This window comes from Poecilia mexicana, unplaced genomic scaffold (genome assembly GCF_051168715.1).
Source record: "Poecilia mexicana isolate PSO_F unplaced genomic scaffold, ASM5116871v1 scaffold_22, whole genome shotgun sequence".
NCBI classification, from domain to species: domain Eukaryota; kingdom Metazoa; phylum Chordata; class Actinopteri; order Cyprinodontiformes; family Poeciliidae; genus Poecilia; species Poecilia mexicana.
Genome location: NW_028263391.1, coordinates 18,743,593 through 18,761,470, shown reverse-complemented (window position 1 = coordinate 18,761,470; position 17,878 = coordinate 18,743,593). Strand labels below are relative to the sequence as shown.

Below are 17,878 nucleotides of genomic sequence, written 5' to 3'. Positions count from 1 at the left end.
TGAAAGCTTAGAAAGTAAAAATCTAATAACTAGCAAAACCATCTGAGCTTCACAAACATAAAAGTAACGTTCAGCCACAATCTCCAGCAAACAGGTCACCACCAGATATGTGTCCGTGTGTCACAATGAGGACAAAAGCCTGACTGTAATAATGCAATCATAAATTGGTAGCAGTTACGACCAGAGAGATGGATGACTCCTGCTGCAAAGTGGAAAAGATGGAGGGACTTTGAGCGAGCTTCATCTTTCTTTTCTCTCTGGTGCTTACACGCACATCCGCACATCATCAATACACGCAGTCACCCTCGCTCGCGGAGCTGGATGCTCAAGCATGAAATGAACATGAGCAATGTGAACTTTGACTGGCATTTTCACACCTCGCCAGGATTTATGGGGCACTATATATACGTATCAGAATGAAGCCGCTGATGATAAAAAATAGCCCAAAGCTTAGGTAGGAAGTCCAGGGAGATGAGTTAACGCTACCTGTTTACCAATCATAACACAGAATCCATCAGCTATTACACAAATAGAATCACCGGAAGATGCTGGTGTGCCTCCTAACAGACACAAATGGAGAAATATGATGTGAAAGCAAACGGATGCACTTACACAGCGGCCGCAAACCGCAACCACAATGTGCTTCTGTTGGTCTGTAAAAGGTTCTTTAGGGAATAAAAAGAAATATTCATGTGCATCCATACATTCTTTCCTGGTCTTTAGCTTGTCCAAAGTTTCTAGACATCCCTCTCCCAGGTCCAGGCTAAATTTAAAGTAAAGTCCCTCCACCATGGTCTGGGTCTTTCTCGGGGTCTCCTGGTTCTGGTGGAGTGGCGGCTCGTCTCTGAACTCTGCAATGGATGATGAACCTGAGCCCAGCCCCCATTTCTTAGTATTAAAATAAATGGGAAATATTAAGTACAGAGCTGTGTACCACTGCTCTCCCTCTCACACAGTGTGACGTCACCTCTGATTCTTATATAAATGACTTCCACAGTAGAAGTGCTTCTTTAGGCTCCTTTAAACGTATAAATAAATGAATTGTCATATCTTATCACCTCTGACAATTAAATTAGAGCTTTTTTTCAGACAAATATGGGGTTGGACACCATTGCTATTTATTCTGAAATTATCTTTCGGAAATAGTCTATTATCTAGATCCTGGGAAGAAATTAAAAAAGGAAATGAGATATGTTGTTATTCTTTTTAGCTTTATTTCAAAAATTGAATGTATAATTTTATCTTGCACAAACATTTTGTAAAAACAGTTAAGGCTTCAGAAGAGCTAAAGTTGGCTTGTTGTGTCTCTTGTAATAAATAGTTATTACATAAAGCACCTCTATAGAAGCAAATACCAAAAAGGCTTGCCTGACTGGTTATTTCTGAAAGTACATGTTGCCAAATGCTGGCAACCTTCTGAACTGACAGATGACTTGTAATTTCTTTATTGATTCTGTCAAAGGAATAAAACAAACAAGGCTAAGTCAGCTCCAACTCGGGATCACACTCTGCTAAACCCCTGTTTGCCCTGAACATGGGAGCCACGCCCAGACAGCTCAGAGTTTGCTGTCTGCATATCCATCTTGGCAACGATGCACAACGCTGGCATTCTCTTTCAGCACATCGCTATAAGCCAGGCGATTTGTCTGCTACCACAAGGCCTGCTGTCAATTGAGCACATTTTATGGAGCCAGTAGGAGATTACCTCCAGCCCATCGGTGTCTGCGCACCATGTTGAAAATTTATCTCAACAACAATGTCTCTCCAATTCTCTAAATCAGACTCGATAATGGACTGCAAACCGCCCGGATTGTGCGCGTCTCACTCCAGTGTGACATATAGCGCTGAACGCTGAGAGATCCAAGACAGCAAGAAGCAAACACTCATTCGGACTTCAGACTTTTACTGTTGCATATTTAGATCCACGAAGTCAGGCTGATGCATTTTTCCAATGGCTGCACATCTTGTTTCATTTGTGTTCTTTGTTCACTGACATTTCTGCCTCTGCCGCTCTGTTCTCATGCTCTGTAGATCTGTGCAGTGCTGTAACACATCGCCCTCTCAGTCTGCGCTTCGGCTTCATTGTTCATTTCAGTCTGGCTCTTTGTAACTTGTAATCCTTTGCCAAACAGCAGCAAACTCTTTCGGGCGAAGGTTGTTATGTACAATAATGATTCTTCAAACACACAGAGAGTGGAAGACAGTGAGAGAACAGAGAGGTGCTGGAGACTACTGCAGCAGAACAAGGAGCATTACCTACCAGTTATGTCCAGAATAAACGTAGAGGAACAAACTCAGATCCATCATCAAAAGATAATGTAAATGAATCAGTAACAATAATTATCACACGATTATTTTTAGCAGGATTGAAAAAAAGCAATGGATAAACACTTCAAATTCAACGTCCAGCATAACAACTTCCAATCTGTTTCTTCAGCAGGGAAAGGAAAGCCGACAGAATTAAAGATATGATGGATTTAGCTGAAAATGTTGCAAACCGACGGCAAAAGATTTCCGCCTGGGCACCTTCTGGATAAACCGTTGCAGTCAAAAATAGAATGGCTTTCAGTGGCCTCAAACTCCAGTCCTTAAGGGCAACTTTTCGATGTCTCTCTGCTTCAGCACACCTTGCTCCAATATTAGCTCATTAGCAGAGCTCTGTGGAGCTAGACAGCATGCTAGTGAGGCAGTTTCACCAATTAATTCAAGTGTGCAGGACAAGGGACACATCTAAAAGTTGCAGGACTCTGGCCCTTGAGGAATTCAGTCTGAGATCAAAGCATGTTCATGTGTTCAACATTCAGACTTTAAAAATGACCATCCAGCCTAAGTAAAGAGAAGCATGCAATTGATTTTCACAAACCTTGTCAAACATTTAGCGAGTAGCAGTCTGCAAAATTGCAGAAATTGTATGTTCTGTTTGTATTTCTCCAATGACCCCCATAGGTATTGTGTGCATTCCACACGGGCAAGTACAACATGTGATATATGGGCATAGATGTATGAATTTGAATGCCTGACATTTCAAGACTTTAATCAACTTGATCATTTAAATCAAGACTAGAAAATTTCACCAATGCACATTTGAAGAACTCATGTAAGATGTCTTGAAAACTACTGAACTGAAGTATTCGCTTTATTTATTTCATTTTATTTCAAAAATAAATAAGCCACTGCAACCTATTCAATCTCTGAAGGTGTGAATATCCACATTTAAGAATAGCTATGCTCTCTTTGGCAGGTAGCTCTGCAAACATTACAGCACCAAAGACGCAACAGCAACAACCAGATGGCCCGAAAACGATGCATCCTGATAAACCTGTGAATGTGGGTCTTGTTGTGTGTTTGTGTGTCAGCTCCTGTTCCATCCTGTCTGCAGTGGAGCCGCTCATCTGAGCAGCCTGAAGTGCAGCGTAGGCGGAAAGAGTGGCAGTGACTCCAGGTGTTGCATTCCGGCCGATTCCTGACGAATGGGGATGAGCATCGGCCTCGCTCTCTTTCAAACCAAAACCCATCAGCCTCCTGCAACTGCACAGCCTGAACCCATTACCAGCACTAACTTGGCAATTTGCTCCTTGCAATTGCAATAAGTAGTGGACTAGCGAGCAACAACTGGGGCTGATTCACTTTCCCCGTTCGGCAAATGAAAGATGTAGAATGAAGCTGCAGCGGACACAGTGAAGATTTGACCGTCACTCCGGAGTCGCCCGGAGGTTAGAAAATGAGGCTGGTGGCTGGTGAAAGTGCTTCGAAAGCAGAGCCAGCTGTGAAAATCTGCAAGCAGGAAGTGAATGAGAAACTCACTGCACTGCACATAACTACTGACACAGTTGTTCCACTATTTAAAGAGCATGGTTAACCTGGAGAGTTTGGAAGAAAAGAAAAAAAAAATGAACGGCAGGTTAAGAGTTATTAATAGATGAAGACTTTTGTTGATTCTGGTTGTCAAAAAAAAGTCATTAGAAGTGAATTTGATCTGATCAATCTAAGTTTTTTTTTAATTTACAGTAATACTTAAGTGTGTTAAATGCAGAAACACTTCCCATTGCTGAGATACTGAAAGCTCAGTACTTTGTTGTGGCATGAAAAGTAATTACGTTGATTAATTTTAAATTAAAATTTCTTATAAAATGCCAGTTATGCTTTACTATCGAAAAGATGAACAGCTTAGGGACATAAGTTAAACTTTTATCTGTAGGTAATACACAAAAAAAATGGATAAAAGTAATTTATTAACCAATAATTTTTCCAGAATCTCTGATCACATCCAGAAATCAGATTTGACCTTTAAAAAGAAGGCTTCACTGATACAGAAAAGTGATTCTTTGACACTAAAATCTATCCGTTCGCTTGAAAGAGAATGTATAAACATCTACTACAGAGAGCAGTAAATTGGCCTAAAACGACTGCATGCTGCTACTGCTCAAACATACAGTGCTGCACAGTAGCACCATGACTGATGTCTGTGGTCTCTGCACCACTTGACACCAGATTATTGCTCTACAGTTTAATATAGCCACATGCCATAAAGCAGAAGTCACACTGCATGCAGGGATGAAGCGGGAGCACAGCTCATCTCCTCTCTTCTCCTGTATCGTTTCTCATCTCCTCCCTGACTCTTTGCAGTGAAACAGGCTGCTGAGCACACACACACACGCTCACACACACAAATATGACAGAGAGCCTCTGGGGCTCAGGTGTTTAAAGGTGCACAGAACAATATGGCCATGGACTGTTTTAACTCTACGTTATCTCAAGTTTCACAACCGGGAGGGCTCTTCAAAGTCTTTCCTTCCATCTGTCTGCCAGTCACTCCATCCTGCTCTCCTGCTGCGAAATTGGCACAGCACACCTGTTCCAGCAACCCCCTGCCCCAAATGCTAATCTACCAGACGTTTTACGACAACTGATTGCAAGGACAGAGGTCAGCAATCGAGGAAGAAGCGACAATCTGCGTGAGAAACCTCGCAGTTAAATCGAGCTGACTTTTTCATGTTTATTGCAGTTGCTTGTACATCCGCATGTGTCCATGCGCATCACTGTCATCTTTAAAGAAATATTCCAATAAAGCTGAGCATTTTTGCCTTGGGCAAAAAAGAAAGGCATGCCGGCTTTGACGCAATCTAAATGCATCAAACACGAGCTTCTCTGCTGCTTCAGGAACATGATCTGAGACACCTACAGACACACCAACATGACTTACATTTGAGCAGACTTATGATCAAATGAGGAACAAAAATGAAACAAATCCAACATGAATCCCAGTGAGTCATTTATGAAAATTATTCCTCCCATAATTCATTAATTCAAAGTAGGAAAAAAAAAACCTGCAAGACGACTGATGGTATAAATTAATTTGTGCAGCCACATTCGTGGTCACATGGATGTACACGATCCATAAGAGCCGGAGACGCTTTGTGCATACATACGAGACATGATTAGCCGTAGTGTACTTTCTCTCCATGTACAGGATCCCACTTGGTTGTAGATTCACTAGATGGTCTCCAGTGGCCTGATTAATGGTCAAGGTTTCTGATTCCACAGTGCAAAGGTCCCAGGAAAGGCGAGGCCGACCTTAACCTCCAACAGCTTCAACCCCTCGCAGGCCTGCAGGACATTATCTTTTAATCCGTCTGCATGCTAATTTACCTCACAAGGTCTACTGTTGCTTCTATATTCATAAATCTCAATATTTAATAGGAACTGTTACAGTACCAGTAAAAGCAATCTGCAGTTTCTGCATTGCAGCAAACTCCAATCCAGCATTGGCTCAGAGAATAGAAAGCACTGAATCATGTTGATGCATCCAAGTTTCTGTAATCAGTATAAACATGATATAAGACAATTAAGAAGCTATAAAGTGTATAATACACCGACTTATTACTTGGACATTAAAAGGATCTGAACTGATATCACTGTAACTGTGCTGACAAAGTATTCATACACTGTGTCAAGTTTTATTTGTTGTCATTTTCAAAGTATTTCACTTAGATTCCAAGCCAAAAAGCATTTGGCAACTCTGGAAAAGCTGCAGAGATCCTCATCTCAGGTGGAACAATCAAAACTATTAGACACAAACCTCCCATATTTGGCCTTTATGGAAGAACGGACACAGAAAGGACATAAGAAGTTCAGTTTGTCACAATCGATAAATGACACAACAAATGCATGGAAGAAGGTGCTACCCAGATGAGAACAAAGTTGAAATATTTGAGTTAATGCAAAACATTACACATGGTAGAAAGCTAACACTAGCATCACCCTAAAGACGCAATGCCTGTTATAAAATATGGTGGTGGTAGAATTATGCTGTGGGTATGCAGTTCTTTAACAAATAATGGATGAAAACCTTTTAGAGGCAACTAATGACTTGACACTGAGGGCGAGGTGCCAGCTGGAAAATGATTCTCTAACACTCAATCAGAGCTGCAGAGGAAAATATATCAAATTGTATAAGGTAAAATGTTAAGAGCAAAATGTTGTTGAATAAAAGCATGTCTGTATTTTTCCACTTTAGTTTTAACAAACAAGCTTTAGCTTAAGCAAACAAGAGAATAATTAAGATTTTAGAGGTCCCTTTGGTCAAAAAGAAATCCAACCTTTCTGACTTTCATTCTCTCTGAATGTTATCTCTCGGTGAGCTCCGCAAATGCAATTAAAGTGATCCCTTTCAAACAGGAAAGATAGAAATGTTTGTGCGTTATCTGGTCTGATTTGCTTCAACCTGGCCCGAGGCGAGGAATAATAATCTTTCCTGGCAGCAGGTGATTTGTTGCATTTATAGAGGTCTGTGAACTAACTAATTTAGGCCTCCCTCTGCTCCTGTGCAAACAGCTCACAGAGAAGATGGCAGGTTTGCAACGGGAAAACAATTTGGTTATTTTTCCTGCATCTAATCAAGATACCAGTGTATCTCTTAACTTCGTATTCGGGATTCTTTCATGTCAGAGATTTTCGCTCTGCAGTGAGACTTTGTGGGCGGAGGTTCCAGTCAAACTCCTATCAGTTTGCAGCAATTGTTGACAGATCCTCTGATTACAGTAAGGAGCTTAGTGGTTTCTTTGATGTGGAGTTTTAAGCACTAATCGTTTTCTAAAATCATCCCTTAGCCACCACGTTCGGCCATAATAAGCAGTTTAAAATTATTCAAATTAAGGAACACAGACAGTCTACCACTAATGACTGAATCACTCATCATCACAGTTTTAGGTATGCAAATCAAATAGGTGAATTCCCTTGATTCAATAAAGTATGGGAGTTGGCACCTACATTTAGACAGAAGCATTTAATGTCTGGACAACATGAAACGTGTTAAGGCATCCAGCATGGAGGAAAGAAAGAAAGAATTGTAGGACTGCGAATAAAATAATGATTAATTAGTGAAATGTTATTTTTGGTATTGGTGCCAAATGTGTGCAAGCACAAAGTGCACATAGGCATAAGCCTATGCAACTCTGCATCTTTGTGTCTGCACAAGTGTGCATGTAAGCACTTCTTGGTGATGATGGTGGCCAAAAATGTTTTTTTCAGTGCAAGAACAGGGGATTCCAATTAGAAGTTGTGGACCACTGCTTTAAGGAATCCTGTTTTGCTCTGCCTTTGCAGTGGCAAGTTTTCAAAGAATGTCTATACCAGCTGTGCACATCCCCAGACTTGCATCTTTTTTCTCTGCAAAATAGCTCTAGCTATTCAGATCTCAATTGGATTTAGGCCTGGATTTTATTAAAAAAAAAAAAAAATTGTATTGTTGTACTTAAATTTTACAGTCCGACTTTCCATTGGCCTGTCATATGAAATACCAGTAGAACACATTGAAATGTGTAGATTTATCATTGCATCATTCAAAGCATAAATTTTAATATGAATACTTTTGCATGTTATTAATTTTCCCCTGCACATTGTTTCCTCACACAACTGGTGGCTTTTTGACAAAGCTGTGCTGAATCGCAGACATAAAGGGAGGGGCCCTCGCTTCCACAGCTTTCTTGTGGGACATACTGTAAGCACGTTCCTCCAGACCCAAACAGGAAAATACAAAAAAAAACTGTCTGGGAGGCTTCAGAGTGTGTGAAAAGTCAACTTTCCCTCCAGCAGGCTTGATGTTGAAAAGCACATTCACTCTTCCTTGAATTTTAGTCCTCCTGATACTACTACTGTATTCAAACAATACAGTATGCAGAGAGAGGGGATGTCTGGGGACTGAGTGACTTCCTCTTAAGAAAAAAAAAAAAGCGGGTCTGCAGGCAGATTGGGAGGGTGGGGAAGTGTGACCTCGGGTAAACAGTCTCCGCTCTTGGTTTTTCCCAGGACAGACCCAAACACTGTCCAAATCAAAGCAGATTGCAGGATCCCAGACACACCAGCAGGCCCCTGGAGTGACCCCGCTGACCTTACACCCTCCATGGAGGAAGTAATTTGGAACCAATCATCCATCCTATGAGGCCCAACAGGTGAGCTACTCAAACCTCCAAAAGACAATGAGGTTTTTATCCTTTCGCCTAGAGGAAGCCATACCACAGCCACCGCACAACAACAGTACCCAGCCATCACTGCTTGCCACCCTGGAATTAAGGCCTCATTTAGCCATCAACAAGAGCAAATAGTGGGTAAAGAGGAGGTCTTCATCTCTTTCTTCCTCATAGAGCACCTGGAGAGAGCCACAAAGTGCTGCCAGAGGGTCTGTCACTAAACACAAGAGGTCAGTTCCAATGACAGATGACAGAACTCAAGTGAAGCCTTTATGGATATATGAAGTGGATATACCTGATAGCTGAATACAGATATGCTCTGAACTTCTCATAATGGACAGACCACACATAAGGAGTCCAGGTGGTTGAGAAATGTCCCCTTGTCCCTTTGAACAGCTGCTCCTGGTTGAACCACAGGTGCTGTGGGATTACAGGTGAACCCTAAAGTGATGAAATTCAATCTCATGTTGAAATTCTCCCCCCTTTAATGACAAAAAATTACAACAAAGGAGCACGGACCAGAGGCCAAACCCAGCCCGCCACAACAGTGGGGGCAAGACCTATATTTAACAGTGGTGGGAATTTTGGGAGCAGCAGCACAGGAACACTTTCAATGGACATCGAAGGCCGACTGGGACTGAACTTCCTCCTTAGCCTCCAACGTGAGCGGCCCAGTCGTTTCAGGCCCGTGGACACCCCCCGTACCCCCCACACCCAACAGCGACATAAAAAAAGATAAGCATTGTTTGGTCGAACAAAGGGGGCCACTTTAAATGTCTCAAAAGCATCCAGTTTCACATCCAAGGCCAGCATTTGAAGTCAAGTAGAGCAATAAATAATGTCACAAGAGAATGATGAGAGTCTTCTAGGTTCTGTTAGAAAATAGCAAGTGGAACTTCATTGTCCTTCAACCCACAGTGAATAACAAGGGCAAGAACATATGAAGGAGACAAACATCTTCAAAGAAGCAACTCAGAGTGAGAATTAATAATCAGGAGTCCAAAACCACCTTCTCCACACATATGTTCACATATGGGCCAATATTATAGGATATTGGCTAAAAATGCTTCCCAGCTGATATTGTCCACATGTTACAAATTCTGGTTAAAACAATTGGAACTAATATGGCACCCACAAGTGATGTGTAATTGAGATGCAGTTTCTTAACAGCCAGCCAACACCCATGTAGAATGCCAGATTAGTTTTGCTGCCACAGGTTATATTTCCATCCAGGATGGACCACATGTTGAAAGTGTACTTTAAACTCCTGACTAGCAATTCTCTCTTTGAAATACACATATAGGACTGATACAGGTTGTCCTCCATTGAACGTTTACAAAACATTACCTGGGGCCACTGTGTGGCCTCTGAACCATCCCATGTGAGAACTATTGGGAGCCCATCTCTTACCAGTATGGTACCCAACACTGGGATTCCAGCTACCTCACATGGGTCCTAAATGTACTGTACAATTTAAGGTGTCCAATTGGTTTTACCATGTAGGTTGTATTTAGTGAAGACAATCAGGGTCTACTTAGACCCCACCAGATTGAGAAAACCCCATGGGGCCAACATGGGGTACTTTCTTGCCCCAATATATGGTGGGGGAACTAAATGGGGAAGGGAGATTTGCCTGAGGGAATATAAACTAACCTTTAAGGAGTTGTGGTCAGCCAGAGTTTGCGCCTGTTTCTTCAGTTCCGACACCTTCCTTTGGCACTGCTGGCAAAAGCCTCCTTTCTCCTCCGACTCGGTGATGGAAACTGACCCGGCGCCCTCAGGTGGAGGACGGCTGCTGCATCGCGCTTCCTCCGCGGAGTGAAATCTTTTCCTGGGACTCACCGCGGACTCTCCACTGGGACATCCCTCCACCTTTAGCACAAGATTAAAATAAAAAAAAAAGAAGAAGAAGAAGTTTATCAGGTTAGCAGTTCATGCGTCAGGTGCGTACAGGTGACAGAGGTAAACAAGAGCACCTTTTGAGTGCGCAGAACAGAGAAATGCAGGTTAAACAAGAATTGAGACGTAGTCAGTAGTTCACCCCGATTGTGACACACTTACAGTGAACACGCGGCTGTGGAGGTCTTCTCCATCAGAAGCCAAAATGCCCTCAAACGTTCTCATTCTCCCAGATCCGAGGTATACACCTTCAGGAGAATCTTTCGTCAAAGTCAAAGTGAAAAACGCGAGGCAGAGCCATAGGCTACTCTGAAGATTGGACTCACTGTCATCTGTCACACTGCACGTTGGCAAGAGCTGCACAGCCAAAGTAACAAGTGAGCTTGTCCATAAGTTTGCAAGCAGCGCAGGAGTTTTTTGGCAGATCAATAGAGGAGGCGGTGTAGCCTGCTGAAGTGGGAGGGCGAAACAAACTTTCTGCCCCTGGGTGGGGTCTCATTATTCTAGAGTAGAAAGTTTAACAGCTCTTTTGACAGCTAAATTATTTAAGATGTTTCTTTTATTATTCTAGTACAAATACGTAGACATGGTGCTCTACGCATAAAATGGGAATATGGACATTTAAAATGCTAATTTATAATCCTGAAATTAGGTCAAATAGATTAACTTTAGATGATTAATCTAAAACAATGACTTCATTTTTTAAAAAAAAAAAACAATATATTATAACTAAGGAGTTAGTTTAACAAAAAATTAAACAACTTTCAGTCCAAGAGCATCGCCCCTGTGCGTCGTTAATGGGACTCTGGCGCCATCGTCTGGGTAAAGAACAAAACGGCATTTCTCAGACTTGAATTAAAGGGCTTCACTATGGGTTTAATATTTAATTAGTAAACTTTGAATATTTCATGTGGGTGATGTCAGCCACGGTGGCCACCCCTGAAAAGGGTTTCTAAATTGTCTCTGTCCATAGTTTTGTACGTGTCATTTCATATTACAGACTATATGCCATGCTAAACTCCAACTTAAGCCAGAAAACATCTTCTCTAATAGTTTTGAGGTTAGATAGAGATAATCTCAAGACCTTTAGAGCGTTATAGATTCGGATGAGAGAATTATGTGCAATATAACAATCTCTGTTTCACACAAACATGCCCAGAACGTTTTACGATAATCATCTTCTGCTTTTCGATAAATGTCATTATCCACAGTGTTGCATTTTTGTAGAGATTTATATAAATTTTGGGTTATGTATATGAAAATAAAAAATAGATTTAGAATTCCACAAAAAAATTATAATTGAAGAGTTTGAATTAATCTGAGATAAAGAGAAGGGACGTTGCAAGATGCGTTTGAATCCCGGAGAGGAGCGCTCCTGCGCGCATCGTTTTTTCTGGATCCCAACTGTTTTCCCTCATCATATTTCCTCAAGTGTTTATTCATCCCCGAAGAGTCGCTCTTACCTTTGCTTTTCTCCTCAGCAGGTGACTTGTGAAGCCAAATATGATGTCCGAGTCAACAAAGATAGTCCCCAGGTCTATGACGTTGGGGCTGGGCTTCCCCGATTCGGGAGAGCCCGGTGAGTTTGGTAAAGCCATGCCGGCTGCAAGCGCTGCCCGAAAATAGATTTTACTCCTATTTGGTGCTTAGATCCATTAAATTTACGAGTCTCATTGTGCCAGAAAAGATCCGAGAGGTGTTTTAATCCCAACATCCAGGGAACTGCGCTGAGCACGTGTGCGTAAAATAATAACCTCCCGGGTTTCCAGTGACCTGGAGTCCAAGAGAGAGACAAGTACAATCCACCAGGTTTGTATCCACCGTAAGAGGCTACTTTTCGAGGTTGCTCATGTCTAATCTGTGACTGATGCTGCTACAGATCTGAGAGCGAACAAGGAGCACCTTGTGCATCTGCTGCGCACTGATCTCCTGCCCCTCTCCATCTCATCACCCAACTCTCCCTCTCTCACTCAGCCGCCCTCTCTCTCCGCTGTAAGCTCCCCCCTGTCAGGCTGTGATGACCTGCACGATCATCCCCCTCACGACGGTGTAAAACACAGAGGCAGTCCTGCCTGTAACCACACACACACGCACACACACACGCACACACACACACACACGGAATCACCTCAGGTTAATTATCTTATATCTACTTGCAACGTGTCACTGGAACGCAAGAATGCCTACATTTGTCTTTTTGTCTTCTTCAGGTTAACAAGCCTTCAAAATTAGACTTGTATAGAAGAAAATGTGACATATTATTATTGGAAAAGGTATTTACATGTGCAACTCTAAGTTATTGTCAAAAAATTCAATTAAAAATGTGAAACTTGTGTTCAGTTATAAATTTAAGAGTCTCTATATGCAAGGCGCTAAATCTCAAGTACTTATTTTTGTCAAATTTGATTAACATTACTTGGAATGAAAACCTCAAAGTCTGTCTTTTAATAGATATTAAAGAAGATCCAATAGAATTCGATTTTTAACACTCAAATTTGTTTTTGCTGGCATACTGCTGACTTGACAATTGTCCGGCAGACTTCTCAGAGTGCTGTATCCAGCCATATTAATGGTATGTTTACTAGAAGGAAATTATGAGGGAAATAAAGATGCACATGCAACGAGCATAACTGCAGCCAGTATCGTGTCATCTGCTTATTTTGGTACTTGTGTTTTCTTAGTTCCACTATCCATGCTCCAGCCCACTGAGAAGCTTTATTGACATAGTTTCTTCTCTTTCCAGCCGGATTTAATATCTACCCACAAAGCCCAAAAGTACAAACACCTGCTTTGCTTAACATTGTATCACCATGCTTAGTCAACCAGCAAACTGACTGGACATAAACCCTATTTAGAGCCTGATGGTACTGTCAAAAGGAAGATGAGAGACACCAGGGTCAACAATGATGATGCACATGTCCTTCAAAAGTGCCACTATTGAGTCCAGTGGAAACATCTTTATTGTCATTACAGTAATCAAACTCTTGTTATAATTAAATGTTTTTATATGTATCCGCTGGTATTCTGATTATTTACTTTTGGTAATAAGCTCCAATTTGTTCTGTACCTTCGTCCTAGTCTTTAACATCCTTTATGAATCACTTTTAATATGGGCCTGGTCCCTACTGTTGTAAATATTTGACCACCAGAGGGCACTAATAAAGCATTGAACTTTAATCCTTAGATGGTCAGTTAAACCTTAAATATGAGAGAGAGAGAGAAAAAAAACCCATCATGACTAAAGTTACAGACCCGGTCATCATTAAGTAGAACAATGTGAATTTCACATCCTTCATCCCTGTGTGATTCTGAGATATCCGAGTACTTCTAATAGATATGACCTAAGAAAACACTCCTGCTGGGTAATGTTTTCTCATTTATTATTAAAATTCATGGAACATTTTTATTTTATTTTACTGAATGGTTTCAAAAGGGTGATTAGATGGGGACCATTATGGCCCTGGGGAGGTGCACTAAGACCAAAATATCATAGCGGAATTTCTGGAATTTAATTTTGTCATCAGGTGGCCAATATACAGGTTTGTGGTGGAAGAAGATTCTTTCTTAATTAATTAAATAATTTAAATATATATATATATATATATATATATATATATATATATATATATATATATATATATATATATATATATATATATATATATATATATATATATATATATATATTTGGCTAGATTGTCGAGCAGATATTTTAGGAGTGACTTACTGCTCTTCATGAATCTCCTATCTTCTTCGTGGCACCTTCTACCGTAATAAACCCTATATGGGCGGAGATGATTTCTGCTTTCAAAGCGCCGTTTCTGTGTTGACCGCAAGGTTGAACTGGATAAATAACCGGAAGGGGATCGTAATTTACGCCGTTTTTATTTACAATTAAGATTTTTTTTTATTTGAACTTTTAATTCAAGAAAGTTGCGAGACAAGTTTGGACGTTTTAAGCTTTTCCGCCCAGCAGGAAGTCAATTTCCCTGCAACAAGAACAGTTTGACAGGTAAGCACCGCAGATTGGGAAGGTCAATAATTACTTCATGGATTAATCACTTTTGATTTAAAAAAAAAAAAAATCAATTTTGTGTGACTTCAGTTGTCACTGAAATAATGACTGCAATCCATAAAGATGATTTACAATGTTCGTCTCCCGTCTCCTCTCCGCTCCAGGAGGTCTGGGTCGGACTCGGGTCTCCCCCTTTGGCCGCTGATGAAATTCAGTGGACGCCCTCCCTGGGATCTCCCCCCTGGGAATGCCCGCGCTTCTACATCTGCTGCCCTGTCCCTGCGCACGTACACTTAAAGCGCTCAGGGCTTCTCATTAATGCCTCTCCTCGTGTTTTATCCCTTCTCCTCTGCAGCTCCCCCGGTGCGCGGTCAGGCTTTGAGGGAAACGTTTAGCAAATATTGATAGCTCTTGGTGCACGGAGGAGATCAAAAGCAGAAAAAAAGGAGAGAGGAGGGCAGTCTAAAAAACAGTGGAGAGGTGGATAAATGGTGCGCAGTGCTTTCATGAATGATTTATGCGGTATAAGGTGGGTTATTGCTCAGTAAAAAAGGCATTTGAGTTTTTTTTTTTGTTTTTGTCAAATTTTGGATGCACCTGACAAACATGTGTCTTTAGAATTTAACCTTTAGTAAATGTCTTTCCTGTAGGCACATATTTAAAATAAAAACTGAAAAGTGGTTAAATCAAATAAAATGCAAATTATTAATGCAGATAAAATAGGAACATTCATTCATTTCCAGCTTTATGTCATATATTTCTTTGTACCGTTAAAGAGAAAAATGCATTTCTTTCTCAAGTGAGTGAATTTGCCATTTCCACACAAAACCAATTTGCAGAGCTTTGGACGTTGACCCTCCCTGCAGACCACAGGTCTATCACCCCCCACAGACTCGTCAGAGACAAATGGTTCTTTATTGACTTGTTTTAATCAGTACCTCTGGAAAGTAGGGACAGAAAAGCAGTGAAAAAGTGAGCGCTATGCAGCAACAGAGCCGTTAAAATGTTGCATATGTGCCAGCAGAATGAAATTACTGAGCCCTAATCATTTTTACAGCCCCCCCACAGCTCCAGAGCTGCAGGTGCTGCTGGGACGCAGTCAGGCAAAGATGACAGGGAGACGTCGAGGAGGCTGACAAACATGGTAAAAACGATGGAGTCGTTCCCAAGTTTGTCCAGATTCAGGCCTTCTTTGAATCCGACCAGAATCATGTGAGATGGCAGCATTTGTCCGACTGCTCAAGTGGTCCTAAACATTTCACAATTTTCTCAAAGAACTGTTGAACTGTTGAGAACCACTTGATCAGAATGACTTTGCACTTCTTCACCCGACGCTCGTCCTTCAAACTGCGGATTCCGCTGGTGAAAGAAAAACCAGCAGCTACTGTTAGTGAGAGGCAAATGCAATGCTACAGCACTTTTCTGAGGTTAAACCTGCTACAGAGCAAATCAGTACAAAAGCAGAGCGAAGGCCCAAGCAAAGCATTGCTTGATCAGGGAGCTTTTACCTGAAGAAGGCGCCTCTTTTTCTTGGTAGTGTTCCCTGGTGTGATCCCTGCCAAGACTGAGTAACTGAAGAGGCAAGAGGCGCTTATATAGTGTTTTTGGGCTTGGCTTTTACAAGAGTCTCGTTTAAGGAAGAATGAGAATGGTCCGACCTGATGAGCCAGGTTCCACCAGCAAGGAGCAGGACAGGGCAGCCACCCTGAAAAGGAAAAAAGAAAACAGATACTGACGAGTCATATGAACAGATGCGGTTTTATGTCATCACTGCCTTGTGAGTTTGTGTGATTTCTGATTAAAAGGATTAAATTTATAGTCGGTAACAGCCTGCTGTTCACCGGGCTTTATATTAGGATGGGATGCAGCTATTCTCTTGAAGACTTTCTGCAGTCAAAATTCTTCCTTTCAGCAGTCAGAGCGTGTTTCTGGTGAGAATACAAAGAAAGCTGAGCTCAGAGACAGAAGTGACCTCCAGTGTTTGAAAAGATCTTAATTTATTCATTAAAAAAGAGAGAGTTGGAAGCTGCAAAGACAAGGCAAGTTTACTTGTGTAGTGGCATTCATACAGACGGTAACTCAAAGCTCTCAGCAAAGGTAAAGAAAAAGACATTAAAAATAGTACAATTTATTATCACACAGAAAACATGCAGATAAAATTTAAAACCATAACTGATCAAATTCGACTTTTATGGGATACCTGCGATGAAAAGTGATGTTTTCAGATCTGACTTGAAAAAACCGGACATCTTCTACACACTTCAGGTTTTCAGGAAGTTTGTCTCAGAGCTGAGGGCTCAAAATTCAACAGTTTATTGGTGTTATACCTGTGTAATACACAGAAAAATGCTTTCCGAATCACTGTAACCTGCTTACGACACTAAACAGGATGGAAAAATAAATGAGGAGCAAAGAAACTCAAAGTTGACTCCTGTTTATTCACGTTTCAGTGAGCACTGAGTCAAAAGGTCTGCGATGACTTGTGGGGTTTTGAGGATTCATGCCAGAGAAGAAACTCTCAAATGTTTTTAACCCCAAAAGTGATCAGTGCTTTAAAAACCAATAACAAGATTGGGAACTTTTTTCCATTTTCAACGGGAGGAAGTGCAGTGATTTAAGCTCTGCTGTGATTCTTTCTCTTACTGCTGGTTCTAGATGCACTTCAGCAGTATGAGAGATTCTTTACAAAAAATTGGTGTAACCACAGTGAGTCTCTAATTTTCTAGTTTTCTTTTCTGAAAACAAGCATAACACAGATTTTTGATTAAAAAGAAAAAGTGGCGCAAGAAAGAAGCCTGGAGGAACAATACATGTCAGTTGATATAACATTGTATTTGTTTAAGTTAGGCTTGTATGGATTGACTTCAGACTGTGCAGAATGTGGCAGCAACCGGGACTAAAATTAGGGACCACACAGCCGCACTCCCTGGCCAAGCCCATAAGTATATAGTGGACTTACTGGAGCCCCAGTCTTCATCCTGGTGTCTCAGATTATTCAACTTGATGCTGCTGGTCGTTCCCCGGACTCACTTTAAGATCAGTAGAGACTTGCATTTTTATTCAGGCTGTGACTCTAGCGCTTTGAACTCTCTTTCCGCTTCCACTGAGATTAATGTTTACTGACTCTTTAAAAAAAAACAAAAAAACTCTGAAAGCTTTTGAGCTGTGTATTTCATATACAAATATAATTTGTAGATTTTATGTCTTTTATTTTCATGAAATACTTTGTGATGCTTTTATCTATGAAAGGTGCTATATAAATAAAAATTACTTGCAAAACGGAAAATGTGTCCTTTGATCAGAAGACAGCTCTAAAATTATATCTAATAAAAAATGTAAAAATCTAAACCTGACATAAAATAACTTAATAGAAAAAGTTACATAGGGGCACTGATATTTTCAGGATAAAAGAAAAAAAAATAATTCCACCACAGTAAATGTATTTTTTTTATTATTTGCATAGTAAAAGATGTTGGAATACTCCATAATCTGAAAT

The 17,878-nt window shown here is 40.9% G+C and overlaps 1 protein-coding gene and 2 long non-coding RNA genes across 4 annotated transcripts in view; 1 reads left to right on the top strand and 2 right to left on the bottom strand.

Annotated features, from left to right (window-relative positions):
• Positions 1–12,338, bottom strand: part of kif26ab (kinesin family member 26Ab) — an 80,888-nt gene extending 68,550 nt beyond the window's left edge. Inside the window, exons 1-2 of one of the 2 annotated variants that reach the window (XM_014987090.2) lie at positions 11,831–12,338; positions 10,122–10,340 (exon numbers count right to left, since the gene is read on the bottom strand). In XM_014987090.2, coding sequence (XP_014842576.2) covers positions 10,122–10,340; positions 11,831–11,965 — 354 coding nt within the window. In that variant the 5' untranslated portion in view covers positions 11,966–12,338. Of the gene's footprint in view, positions 1–10,121; positions 10,341–10,529; positions 10,815–11,830 lie in introns of those variants that run through there. The other variant, XM_014987092.2, reaches the window with a different exon arrangement.
• A 1,853-nt stretch (positions 12,339–14,191) lies between these two features.
• Positions 14,192–17,745, top strand: LOC148152834 (uncharacterized). Its single transcript, XR_015761908.1, has 2 exons — positions 14,192–14,379; positions 14,547–17,745. It is a non-coding gene; the product is annotated as an uncharacterized LOC148152834 (long non-coding RNA).
• On the bottom strand, positions 15,293–15,948 carry LOC106917817 (uncharacterized). The gene is made up of 2 exons (XR_001418276.2): positions 15,891–15,948; positions 15,293–15,741 (listed from the first exon to the last, which is right to left on the bottom strand). It is a non-coding gene; the product is annotated as an uncharacterized LOC106917817 (long non-coding RNA).
• Positions 17,746–17,878: the final 133 nt, after the last annotated feature.